Below are 13,773 nucleotides of genomic sequence, written 5' to 3'. Positions count from 1 at the left end.
ACATGGAATGCTCACGTCCCCTGGTAAGAACTAGTCTCCATTCGCTAAGCAAGCTACGTAATCAAAGATATACCATATTACTACATAGTACGCTCGGACATTGCCTTTAGCTTTAGGTCACGCACACATGCCTCCTGAAGCCCGCGCCGATCGCATGAGTATGAAGCAATTCGCCACGCCGTACGACGGATCTGCTATTAGTTTTTATAGAAGCGTTGCAGCCGAGGAAGCTAGTTATGGAGGGAGAGCTGGAAGACGAGAGCACAGATTGACATATTATAACTCATAGTATACTTTGAGAATAGCTACACGCGAGAACCACTACTCGGTGCCTTGAAATCCCAGGTGAAGTGACCAGGCAAGTCTTGGGATGAAGCGTGTGATTGGGGGCTCTCGAAGGAGCACACCTAGCGACTGGAGCAATCAAGAACCTGAAATTTCGACATTGCCTCGGGTGAATTACAGGGATCTAGTCACACAGTCCCTGTTGTGATAAATACGAAGTACTTCTGCATCGATTTTAGCTTTCCAGGATGGCATAGCGTGCGACCCACCCTCTTGGCCTGGGGTAACAGCAGCCGGGTCCCCACAAGATCGACACATTGTCAGCCAATCATATTCTTAAATGGCCAGGAACGATTGCTTCTTTAGGGGCGCCATGTTACCATCCTTCCCACGCTCCAATCAGAGCACGACGCTTTCGTTAACGGGCGTCCCGGGGGGCCTCAAGGATATCTATGCGGGGAGAGCCACAAGTCTGGGGTATTAAGGTGATCTCATCCCGAGAACCGTACACATGTGAAAGCCCTTCTCGGCTGGGAATGGAGGGTAATAAAACACTTGCATCAGGCCCTGTCATCCCAGCGAGCTGACGTCTCCGCTGTTGTTACTCCCCGGTTCTGTCCTCTCTCTCCGTGTGCTGTTGTATCAAGCTTTATCAACCGTTCCGTGTGGACCATTCTGCTCTGTGCGGCTCTCTTAGCATCAAAGGAAGACCTACACGTGGCAGGTCTGCAGTGACTATTGAGGAAGTCTCACAGTTTCGATTCAAGAAGGCAACAGCAAGCGTTACAATGAAGTCGATAGTAGCACTCGGTGCCTTCGTTGGCGCCGCTGTTGCTCAAAACTGCGCTGCAGTGGCCATCACGGCGATTCCGGCTTGTGCCCAAAGCTGTTTCTTGAGCGGTGCGCCGTCAATTGGGTGCGGCGGCACAGACTTCGCCTGTCAGTGCGACAAAGAAGCTGCTTTATACGCTGCTGTCGAAGGATGCGTGTCATCAGGGTGTCCAGAACCAAGTTTCCAAGCCGTGATCGATGGTGCTTCATCGGGTAGGTGACTTTCAACCTGGCACGGAAGGAGATGGAGGGGTGGTACTTGGTCAAACATCATGCCATTTCGAAGAAATTGAGACCAGCTGCCTGTTTCTACATCATTGCTAGGCACATCACTTACTAACTCCGTCGTGCAGTCTGTGCCTGCGCCTCGGGCATCGTTGTTGCCACCACCACGGACACCAAGGGCGCCGTTACGACAGCAACATCAACGCCTTCGACGGCAGTCGGCAGCACGGTCATCAGTTATACCACCTCTGCCACCGGTACTACTGTAGCCCCAACCGCAACTACTGGCAGCACGGGGGCTACCTACAACACCTCCCCAACAACTTCGGCACCAACCGGCGGCGCCTCCACCTCCCGAACGGCGGTGACTTCTGTCTCCACCGCCGGTGCAGTCCCAACATATAGGGCTGCTCTCGGACTTGTTGGAGGAGTTGCCGCCGCAGCCATGTTGATGTAACTCAATGATATTTCCCTTATAGACATGGTGGGTGGGTGTCAGTGAAGGATAACCCAAGACAAGCCAGTTCTAACTCTTAATAATGGAACGATATTGGACCAAACTTTCAATTCTATAATAGATAGTTGATTTGAGCTCAATGTGGGGCTATTTCGCGTTGGTCGTCGTGGCGACCTTACTGTTGTTCTACATGTTCAGGTTCAAAAGACGTCTCACCGAGTTAGGTGCCAGCGACCTGGAGACTTCACCTGCTACGGGCCACGCGCAGTCAAGACAAGCAGTCCACACAAGCGAAGCCTGGTGTTTACGTCGGTCGGGGATGACGGGAGGGCATTTCGCTTTATTGCCAAAGGGAAACAATATCAAGGAGGGGAATCGGGGTCCTACCAAGTCTGTCCAACGCACTGGATTAGGAGGAAACTGGGAACTGAACCGAATTGATGAAACATATCTCTCTGGATTGGATCTGCTACCTCACGAGTCTTGGAGGTCATCAAATAATAGGAATAGAGAAGAAGAGAAAGGTTAATCCCCGTTTACCGTTCCACAGTGGCACAAGAGGCTTTACGCTGCGGACAGTCTACAATCCTTCTGGACGTCCATGCTCACAGACACTCCAGTGAAGCGTCTCTTATGAATAATAAAGGCTAGTTCTCTCTGCTAGGAGGATGAATCAGTCTGTTGGGATCCCGCATTTTCCCATCGTCGCAATCAGGGCATCTCGACTCCACCGTTGAGCACACAGATCCGGCTCCCAGGCAACGACGAGGCAATACTTGGCTCAAGCACTGTCCGTAAACATTATACAGCTCCTAACTTCCAGAAAACACACCAACGCGGGAAAGCACCCCTCACTACGTGATTTCTGTGGTATGAATTAGGGGCTTTCATGAAGTTGTGAACTGATCACGTGCGAGATACAATTTAAGATACGAGCGCGATAGTACGTGTGATGTGTTTTGATAACTGAGGGTTCAGTACACAGACTGCAAGTCAGAGAGCCCCAAACTGGTTCTCGTGTATCTTTGGGATATTCGGCATTGAGTGGACTGGAATCGAAAGAATGCACGCCTCCTTCGCAAGGCTCCTTTTCAGGCTTAATCACTTCCCTGCCCCCATGTTCAAGGCAGTTTCTCACGGGAGAAACCGCCATAACAACTCAAATGTATCCAAAGGCAGTACTTGGACAGGAATGGAGCACAAAGGGGCTTACTGGTGATAGGTACAACCGGAGCGTTTTCTGGACCTGGGTTTGGGGGGCGGCCAACCCCGAGAAGAGTATCCAAGCTTTAAGACGATTGGATGAAGACAAACCAATTAGCAGCGACCGTGATTGGTTTGAGAGAGACTTTGCTAGGATCGTGTAACTGCGCAAGTATGTAAAGCGACTACGACTATTTGGCCCCCACCCTAAGATATAGACAATCACTATGCAGCAGCTGCATCTTGTCTTCCTTGCACCATGAAATTGCATGCCTAAGAAAACGTGGCACCAGTCTCATGTGGTTGTTCCTGGCCAATGAATATATATGAAGCGGCTGCATGGCTGCCCAACGAGCGACGTCAAGAGTATATGTATTGGCTGTATACTGAGTCGCCAAAACGTGAGATAGCGTTTAAATCTCACCGAATCTCCAGATCTACATCATATCCGCAGGTCTATTGAGTCATCCTCTTACTTGGCGGTTGTCGGCGTTGCGGCTTTGCAAGCTCAGTCTTACACAGCCATGATCTTGGCAGCCTCGAGCTCGTCTACTTTCAAAGGTGGGCCGGTGGGTTTCCACGCAATCGAGCGATCGTGCTCAGACTGAGACCACGCGGCAGATGGAATCAGACTGTGGAAACTAAGCACATTTATTACGTTCCCAGCGAGTGGTCACACCAGTTCCTGGGGATGTTCCTGGGGATGAATCCGCGCCGCAGGGCGGATTTCCGCCAAAGAGAGGCCGCTGAAGGGCTGTGATTACTATGGTACCCAAGTCGTCGAAGACCAGTGCCGGGACGAGCCGCATGCATCCTCATCGTATTACAAAAAGTGGAGGGCACCACATGTCGCAAATAACCTTTGGAACTCCTGCATCGAGGCGGATCAAGGTTTCCTTCCTTCCGCGTTCTCGAGCGTAAGCAACAAACAGGCAAACACGTGGTGTGCTGGCAAGGCGTCTCGCGGGGCGAACTGGTTTGCCCGTCCGAACACCTGGAGCACAGACTCCGCTCCAGGGAATGACAGACGTCTCTTGCCGCGATGTGACTTTGTCGTGCGATTTGACGATGCCAGGACTGGGGCTGGCCAGAGAGCTGCCGCACCGCACAGCACAGCGCAGGGGGGGGCTGAGAGCGCTGTGTTTAGGCAGCGACCCAATCACAGCGTACCATGCGTGTGCACGGCCTGGGTCATGACGAGTAGTATCGCGAAGCTGGCAGTGCGGAACCGGCGCATTTGGACGTCCCAAGACGCTGCCTATGCATATCTGCCTCAAAATCCCTTGCATGCACTCGCGACTGGGTCTCACAGCCGTGACGTCTTGCAATAAGGCGCAGCATCCCGGGTGGCTATCTGCTGAGACCTTTTGCCGGGAGGATCCCGCACTCGGAGCGACATCAAGGTTATCCAACGGCAGCTCGCCAATGCGGAGGCGCATAGTCCCTCCACCCTCTCAAGCTTACTGTCCTCCGCAACCTGTCGTTAACCTACCAACAGTAAGCCAGCCCTATTTTCCAACCGATGAGCCGGGACCCATGAGACCTCCCTCTGGCATGTGCGTCTTCCTGGTTGTGACAGGACTCTTCTAAGGCAGGCGAAAAAAGACGGTGCGTCTCGACGCCATGTTTTCGAGTTTTTTGTTATCCTACTCCGAGCGCTCGAGGCTCACCGAACAGGCCTAATCTGGCGAACCGGAGCTCTGGCATGCGCCTGAATACGTATGTAGGCATTTTGAGCCCCTAATCGCAATCGGCATGGTCTGGCGCTCGATCTCGGATCTGATAGGTGGTCTCGGTGAGGCAGTGTTATAGTCTACCCTAAAAGCCCAAGCATCTCGGTGTACGCTACTAGTCTGGAGCCTTTTGTAACTCGTGGATGCTTGAACCCTGGACGCACGTTTCAATAAACGTCCACACAGGCTCGGCTCGTCTGAAACTGACGGGCTTCCTGCATCAGCATACCCGCCTCAGCAAGGTTCTTGTTGATCATATCTTATAATCAGCCATGCCATATCAGAAAAACATGTAAACGCCTCTGATGCATCTCCGCCTCGTTTAAAGAGAAAATTGCACTTTCAGCCTTGCTTTTCCTTATCTGTACGGAGCTAAATGCCGGAGTGACACTTATAACAGCATCTCCAAGCCCTGTTTGTTTGACTCTGGATGACCCCCTTCTCGAAGCAAGGAAGTTGCTTTTAGATTCTGCAAGAACTGTCAGTCACCGGGCTTCACTGCTATTTTGTCCTACCACACCGCAACCACGTCAACCCACGCGAGTGGACATATATGTTCCTGTCCGAAAGGGCGGTTTGCTTCTCATACACGTCCTGCTTAGTACTACACCGGGCATCGGGCAAAAGATAGGCTGCTCCTAGCAGCATAATCAGCTCTATAACTGTGCGTGTTCACCTTCTTTCACGATAAAACCGGGTTACCAACACCGGTGCGCAATACGCCAGTCGAACTGAACAGCTCAGCCCGTCCCAGTCGGGCTAGCCATCCGGTCAATCATTAGACATGCATCCCACTGAGGCTTCTTCTTATGAGGCTTACTTCTACTCTGCAGAAGATAGCTCCAGCAACCAAAGGTCGCCACCGTGCTCAAGTCAAGGCCAGGGCATGAGCCGGGGCTTTTCCAGTGATTCGCACAGCTCGGCATCAACGTACGGAAACGTGTCGCCCGCAACCCCTGGACTAACGGAAGGCATGTCGAGTTACTACTCCTCCTCATACGGAAATACCAATATGAGTGCAGAGGACAGTTACTACCTGGAGTCTTCTGAATACTCTGGCGAATACTCAGAATATCAATCCCCTGAGGGTTCCAATACCTGGTGCGCTACAAACGACTTCGCCACGCCGACTGGATATTACAGCCAGGATTGCAACTATCAAGACCAGAGCACCAGCTATGTTGTTTCATCCGATCCCGCAACCATGACTTATGTAACCGCGGGTGACGAAGTGTGAGTATCTTAGAAGATGCCCGGCAACCACAGATGATCCTAACAGCCTCCCTCTAGGCCTCGAACCCCAACAACATCTGGCCTTGCCACCGGTTACGAGCCCCCGAGCGGATACCATGTATGTCTTGTATCTGGATGCGACACCCAGATCATGTTTAAGCGCAAAGCAGACCTACAGCGGCACTACGAGCACAAGCACAAACCGGACAATCAGAAAGACCAATTCTTTTGTGACTATTCCAAATGCCAACGCAGCAGCGAGGCTTTCCACCGGATGGACCATTTCCGGGATCACTACCGTGATTTCCACAACGAGGACCTGCCCCGCAAGAACGGCGAGAAGTCGGATTGGTATCAGAACCGCAAAGGCAAGGTCTCCAAGAACTGGTGGCGATGTACCAAGTGCCTACGCCGCATCCGCATCGATGAGCACGGATGGGACTGCACCTCTTGCAACTCGCACTGCGACACTGCAAGACGAAACATTCGAGGATACGCTTAAGCCGACCTTTGGGGATTGACGATGCACTCGGCTCTTACACGTCATTTGGGGTCCAGGCCAGCATGCATGACGCTCGAGGGCCACAACCGTCAGGCCTTGTCTACTCTCCGGGCCCTCTTCCCCCCCTTTCTCTTACCTCCCAGGGCTCCAGAAGCACTGGAAATCTATTGCCATCATCGGTGTTGATTGCTATGATATTTCATTTCGTTCATCGCCTTTCACCGCCCATCCCCATGACAGAGACGAGGCTCCGGCCCCAGCAAAAAAAAAGATCACAGCCCTTCTGTTCTTCTGTTCAGCTCTCGCAGGCTATCTCATTATTTCACGTGGAGTTTTTTGGTGTAAATGGTTGGTTGGTTGTCCGTTGGTCCGCACGATTCTGTGCAACTCTGCACCTTGGGTCACACCACAGTGAGGCCCGCTCAGGTGCTTCTTGGCGTATTTTGATTACCAGCCTTCCCTAGGGGCTGTGTGCATGTTCAACGACGCTTTGGATTCTGGAAAGGTTACACTCTGCACGCATGATTTTTGGGGAAAGGTGGCGCAGGGCTAGACGGTCGTTCAGCAAGCGGCAGGCATTCTAATAATCTGGAAAAACCCCAACCCCAACCCCCTGGCAAAATCCCTCTGATTCGCCAAAGCGCACTGCTATACGCCTACGGCTAGGACTGCGCATTGGCGATATATCGAGTACTCACAGAGGAAGCCGGCACCGCGCGATTCGAGGGAGTGCATCGTCGCTCGTTCTCTTCCTTGGAGGTGCCGCTACGTTGGTTGAGCTCCTACGCTGCATTGCGCGTACGTGGGCGTGGATGGACAAGACGGACCCGCGACTGGCAGGCCCAATGGCCTGAGCGGAAATGGCTGGGGATGAAGGGGGGAAGAGAGAGAGACTAATGCATGCTGCTGCACTGCTCTACTTTTGTAAGAATTATTGTTGACAGGAGGTAACGCTCCTCGCATCCTCGTATGATGGGATGCAACTGAGCGCCTGCAGGCCAAGTTGGGGGCTTTGCCGCGCGCCAGAGTTCAGTTGAGCAAAAGTTGGGAGGTTTTCTGTTAGAATGATTCAGATAGCTCACAGCTGATTTGCTTGCCAGTTTAGAAATCAAATCACGTCAAACTTATAGTCAGACTGTGCCCGGCTCTTACATAATTAAGAGCGTTCGCAACTGAATACCCACTGGAGCACCCACAGAGCCGATTAGCTTCCGGAATGCGGACTGCATAGTCGGCAATCCACCCAGCAGGGACTCACTAGGTAATTACTGTGTACTCCACAGAGTTTCCCATTCCCAAACCCAGCGCTTGTGACAGCGTGGGCTCGGGCCGTTGAAGCACGTCCACCGCGCATTCACTGGCGCCAACCTTGGAGGCGGCATTTTTTGCTTCTTCTAACACGAGACCGACGTATGAATCTTTGACGCACCTGTCACATGCTTGGCATGATTCAGGCACAGTACATGCTTCCGCTGAAGAATCACCTGAAGTCATCGAGCTGTCATAAAAGCATGTCCCGTAACTAATCACGGGCGACTGAGCGGAATAAGTTCCAGCGACAGTCTTCTCGGGGGTCGACAGTGTCACCGAGGCTTCGGCCGAGCACCCGTTCCGGCTAGACCACAACCCCACAAGCCGTCATGCCATTGTCGTCGTGCTCTGCGACTCGCTCTCGAATTCCCCCGTCAGACCCTTGGACTGGCCACCCATCCCATTGGCATGCCATCCTCCTGGCCTCTCGCTAACAGCAGCTTGGCTGGCTCGCATCATCCGGGCCTTCTGCTCTCCGCAAATCGGCAGAATGTGGGGAGATAGAGATCCCTGGCGGCGCGTGCTGCTCCCCTCTTTTAGCCTCGAAGATTCTGCCATTTCTAACCGCGAGGACGGACTCATCGCCAGGTCTTGCTTGCATTGACTGTGACTGTCGACCCTTGAACGCCTGCATCACCCCCTCAGACCCTCGTGTGACGCAGTTCCTGTCCTGCCATATAACCATATAACCGTCTGGGGAAAGCCACACGGGCGCGCCAAAAGGGACCTTGTGTTACCCTGATCTCACTTGCCGCCAGTGTCCTGAACACTTCCTTTTCCACGATCCCTTGGGACGCAGCGTCATTTTTTTGTCCGCATAACTGGAGTCGTCAATTGGTTTCATCGCGCCGCACTCGAGCTGCCCTCCGACAGCTCCTCAAGTCCCGTCACAGCTTACCGAAGTGGTGAGCCGCTTATCTAATAGGCAGCTCTCCGCGCCCAATCTGCATACATACCCCGAAACTAGCTACCCGGTTTCTCCCTCGGCACTCAGGCTGTCGTCTGCCCCGAGTATACCTTTTTAGCTTCCTTTCGGTATAAGAGAGCCCCGGTGCCCTTCCCGACCCGTACCGCCCAACATGAACACCTTTGCCGCCTCCGCCGCCCGCTCCATTCGGCCAACGACTTTCTCACGATCTGCACGGCCAGCCCTCCGTCCTGCCTTCAGCGCCGCTACTAGACCTGCCGCCCCGGTCGCATTCTTCCACCACACCAGACAGAACATGGCGCAGAAGATCAAGGTCAAGAATCCCGTCGTGGAGCTCGACGGCGATGAGATGACCCGTGTCATCTGGCAGGACATCAAGGACAAGTTCATCACCCCCTACCTCGACATCGACCTCAAGTACTATGATCTCGGCCTGCCCTACCGTGACGAGACCAACGACCAGGTCACCCTCGACGCTGCCGAGGCCATCAAGAAGTACTCCGTAGGTGTCAAGTGCGCCACCATCACCCCTGACGAGGCGCGTGTGGAGGAGTTCAAACTGAAGCAGAGTAAGCAGTCCTTTTTGTTCTATCTCACAGCGTATAGCCATCTTCTTTCATGCGTTGCCGTCTTACGTGCATCCGTGTTCCTGCGCCTCGCCCAATGGCCCAAAGCGCCTTGCAGTAGTCCCGCGTGTAGCTCATGCAGTCCCGAACCCACGGCGTCGCATTGCTTTTCGGCCTACAACTTGACTGACGCCTCTCCCTCCTGCATAGTGTGGTTGTCTCCCAACGGCACCATCCGTAACGCCCTGGGCGGCACTGTGTTCCGCGAGCCGATCGTCATTCCCCGCATCCCTCGTCTGGTACAGGGATGGAAGAAGCCCATCATCATCGGCAGACACGCCTTTGGTGACCAGTACCGTGCCAAGGACAAGGTCATCCCCGGCCCCGGCAAGCTGTCCATGGTCTACACCCCCGAGGGTGGCAAGCCCGAGGAGATCGAGGTCTTCCAGTTCAAGAACGGCGGCGGTGTCGCCCAGACCCAGTACAACACCGACGAGAGCATCGAGGGTTTCGCCCACGCCAGCTTCAAGCTGGCTCTCGACAAGAGCCTGCCCCTGTACATGAGCACCAAGAACACCATCCTTAAGAAGTACGATGGCCGCTTCAAGGACATCTTCCAGGAGCTCTACGACACCACCTACAAGAAGGAGTTCGAGGCCAAGAACATCTGGTACGAGCACCGCCTCATCGATGATATGGTTGCCCAGATGATCAAGAGCAGCGGTGGTTACATCATGGCTCTCAAGAGTAAGTTGTGCTCATCTCACAGAAGAAATCCCTGAAAATGCTAACACCTCGCCCCCAAAGACTACGACGGTGATGTCCAGTCCGACATTGTCGCTCAAGGTTTCGGTTCTCTTGGTCTCATGACCTCGGTCCTCATTACTCCTGACGGCAAGACCTTCGAGTCCGAGGCCGCCCACGGAACCGTCACCCGCCACTTCCGTGAGCACCAGAAGGGCAACGAGACCTCGACCAACCCCATCGCTTCCATCTTCGCCTGGACCCGCGGTCTGATCCAGCGTGGCAAGCTCGACGAGACCCCCGAGCTGGTTGCCTTCGCCGAGAGCCTCGAGCAGGCCTGTATCGACACTGTGGACCAGGACGGCATCATGACCAAGGATCTGGCCCTCGCCTGCGGCAAGAGCGGCCGTGAGGACTACGTCACCACCACCGAGTACCTGAATGCCGTCGAGAGGCGGATGAAGAGCATCCTGAAGGAGAAGTTGTAAGAGAGAGAACGTAGTTGTACGATGATACCATGCGTAGAGTGATGTAGAGCGGGAGAAGAGAAAGGGAAAGTCCTTGGTCTATTTTGGGTAGTTCATTGTCTGACTGGTCTCTGCATAACCTCGTAAAACGTTGCATTCTCGGTTGACTCCAAGAACTGTAGATAGATCCCTTACATTGGCAAATATGAGCCCTAAACTCTACGCATTCCATGAACTTGGCGCGATGCAAATTTTGTGCGGTTTGTTGAAGGCTCAAAGCGGGGTTTTAACACGCACTGAAACCTTGCAACTCTGACTTGTCCCTAGTTTGAATTTAAGATAGTCACTGGCGTGCTTCAGTCATTGACATGATTCCAGTATTGGCAAAAATCCAAGAACAATTATGAACTGGTCTATCTGAACAGGCTGCTGGACCTTTGTGTACGATCTGATCGTTGTCCCATTTCCCAACCTCGAATAGCTCTGATATTGGGAGCTGTACTGTGCAAAGCACTTGGCTACACCAGACGCGCTAGTGAAGTATACAGACAAAATGGAGCGGTAGTTGAAGAATAAAGCATGGCTTGTAAACTGTGGTGTGTCGAGGTTGCGATGCGTATGGTGGAAAGGCTAGAAACCTGTCCGCTTTGTGTAGGTTATTTACTTAGACACTTTAGACAGCATAACTATCGCATATGGTAGAAAGTTTCCATATCATCGTTGTTCTCTATTATTGAAAAAGCCTCCTCTCCGGGCAGCCTCCGGTAGTTCGGTTGGCCGGTTCTTACCTTCGCCGCTCGATTTCCACAGGAGCTGTGCCTGTTCACACCAGCGAAAATGTTTTAGAAAACCATCCCGCGCATATACTTTGTCGCGAGCCTCGAATGCCCAGTCGTCGCACCTAGAGCTGATGATCTCCTTTTCGAGAGCAAGTTGACACCCAGCACACGATATGCCGTATTCAACTCTGCCGGTTCGTTTATCGTGATATGGAAGCGCGCACGACCCCATAAAGTTATACTTTTTATCTCGATCCGAGTTCACTGGCTGGGCCTGCGCTAGTGTATCTGGTTGCTGTCCGAAAAGCAATTGGGCCTGATGAAGAGAAACGACGGTAACGCGAGATTTGCATGCAGATTCGTTCATCGAATATATTCCAGGTAAAGTCTTAAATGACCTCAGTTGGTTTGATTCGGCCTTGATCAAATGGAATTGCTTTCGGACAGCGGCAAGAGTTCGCACTTGAGTTTCCGGAGCGCCTTGGAGGCATAAAAAACAGCACCGATTCCAGGTAAGAAGGGATATAAACCCACCGAAGTCGCCGCAAAGAGTGCAAGCCTTGGTACATAGTGCGTCGTAGAAATCGAACAAAGAAACGCCAATAGCAAGTCGTGTTCGTAGCAAGGCGCAGAAGAGGTTCAGACCATATGAGACGGCCATCTGATATTGCTTGAGAGAATCAACCGTTTGTCGTGATAGAACATTTGTTTGTCGAAAGTTGAATAAAGAACGCATATCTAGACGTAACAATACGCCATGCAAGAGCTCGAGTGGTAGGCGATCGAGGGGGCCGAGTCCCGCAATGGAAATTCTCCAGGAGGTCGCTGTTGAAGGACGCATGTCAACGTGTTTGCGAGGCGAGAACCACACCACGGAGCGACAGTAGTCTTTCCGATGGTAGGCAGCGGTCCGAACAATGGCTTCGGCCTCTTCCTCGCGATAATGGTGTTCGGTCACGGAACGACTTCCGCGACGCATAAGGTCAGCCATTGTCGAATTTTATCGGCTCTTGCATTATGATGCGCACAACTCGTCGAACTCGGCAACGGCAGCGGCTGTCCGAGATATGGATATTCAATGCAACACTCTCTCTAGGCGGCGCTGCATTTAGCTTGTCTCCACAGTCAGGACTCGCCTTGGACTGATGAACAGAGAAGCCAGCGACACTGCGAGCTCGGCTGTTGTTTGGTAATTCATGAATTGAAAGCTTGAAATTCGCAGCAGCAAAGCGGAGGGTCAGGAGTAGATAGACGACCAAGGGTACTGGACGCGACGCGCTGATCCGCGTTTAGGCGTGGTTTCTGCCGCCCCTGACCGTCTGCAATGTCCACCCTCACCGAAGCGATCCCGATTTCCTGCCATAGCAAATGAAGATGACGGAAGCTGCGGATTCTCTGTTCTCGGGACATCGGAGAGGAAAGAGAAGCATACAATTGCTTCTTCGCATCATCTGCACATGGAATTAATAGCTTTCCTGGAGTTCTGTGCTGCTCTTCTTGCCAGTGTAACACGTATTGACCTAGTCACATATTTGGTCTTCGAGGAGAGAAAGTATAACATAATTCCGTGCTCGTTTTCCGAAGAGTTATTCGAATATAAGGCTTTCCGCGTCGTGCAGGCGCATGATAGCAAGGCACCCCACTCTACCACAGTGTCATAGGGATGGGAAGCGACCCCAAGAGCAAGAAAATTACGAGAGTCTCTTGAGTGACTTCAGATTTAGACCTCACAGGATATTTCTTTCCATCGCTAGGCAAGCAGGAGAGCTCGGTAACGCTCGATGTCTGTCGACTGGGCGAGTCTCGCTACGAGGAGGTGACCCCTCATCAATATGCCGTTGGCCCAACAGCATGCACACCTCTACGAAGACGGGAAATCGAACAACACATCTGACCCTGCACCTCCGTGCACAATTGATCCGACATTTGCAGACGTTATAGCAGAGCTCTTTCTGAAAGTCGAAGAGTTCCCCACAAATTCTCAATCACTGCCGACGACATCAGGCACGCATAATTGGCTGACCGGACAAGAAGTAGAGAAAACGGCGACCTGACCTGAAAGTTACTTATAATAAACGTACACCATGGGAAAGGGGTGTCGATTGGCCGTCAGCAAGACTACTTAAAGGCTATGGAATATGAGCTTCGTCTTGAAAAGAGGCACTCAAGGGTCGCTGGCTGTTTAACTCCATAGAAACCTGTGTGCCGTCACACCTCAATGGTTGCTTTCAGAAATTTGTGCACATGTAGTAGTCGTTCTTGGCCTGTTCAATCTTGACATTGAGTATATCTCAAATGCTCGACAAGTAATACGCGATGATGTATAACATCGATCGAGACTATCCATGTGTGTGTCACGAACTCATTCGAATCGCAGAGTCTCCCTTACTTCGACGTCTAGGACAACCTGTCTCAGACCAAGGATCCCCGCCATCCTGGTCTTGACTTCTTTTGCGGCCGTGGCAACAACTCAAAGGGCAACTATCAACATTTGGGCTGCAACGAGTGT

At 52.5% G+C, this 13,773-nt stretch overlaps 3 protein-coding genes across 3 annotated transcripts; all 3 read left to right on the top strand.

Moving 5' to 3' along the window:
* Positions 1 to 1,073: 1,073 nt before the first annotated feature.
* On the top strand, positions 1,074 to 1,798 carry JN550_001751 (uncharacterized protein; the record flags this gene model as incomplete). The annotated part of the gene is made up of 2 exons (XM_049312969.1): positions 1,074 to 1,329; positions 1,470 to 1,798. 2 exons carry the CDS (start codon positions 1,074 to 1,076, stop codon positions 1,796 to 1,798), a joined length of 585 nt encoding a protein of 194 aa, XP_049176602.1.
* A 3,720-nt stretch (positions 1,799 to 5,518) lies between these two features.
* JN550_001750 (uncharacterized protein) lies at positions 5,519 to 6,469 on the top strand (the record flags this gene model as incomplete). The annotated part of the gene is made up of 2 exons (XM_049312968.1): positions 5,519 to 5,967; positions 6,025 to 6,469. The coding sequence occupies 2 exons, from the start codon at positions 5,519 to 5,521 to the stop codon at positions 6,467 to 6,469; spliced, it is 894 nt and encodes a 297-aa protein (XP_049176601.1).
* Positions 6,470 to 8,859: 2,390 nt separating this feature from the next.
* On the top strand, positions 8,860 to 10,506 carry JN550_001749 (uncharacterized protein; the record flags this gene model as incomplete). Its single annotated transcript, XM_049312967.1, has 3 exons — positions 8,860 to 9,277; positions 9,485 to 10,021; positions 10,082 to 10,506. 3 exons carry the CDS (start codon positions 8,860 to 8,862, stop codon positions 10,504 to 10,506), a joined length of 1,380 nt encoding a protein of 459 aa, XP_049176600.1.
* Between the last annotated feature and the right edge of the window lie 3,267 nt (positions 10,507 to 13,773).

The sequence above is a fragment of the Neoarthrinium moseri genome (genome assembly GCF_022829205.1).
Source record: "Neoarthrinium moseri strain CBS 164.80 chromosome Unknown scaffold3_Wmoseri_CBS_16480, whole genome shotgun sequence".
Taxonomy (NCBI): Eukaryota; Fungi; Ascomycota; class Sordariomycetes; order Amphisphaeriales; family Apiosporaceae; genus Neoarthrinium; species Neoarthrinium moseri.
The sequence above is the reverse complement of the archived record's forward strand: the minus strand, read 5'-3'. Positions and strand labels throughout refer to the sequence as shown.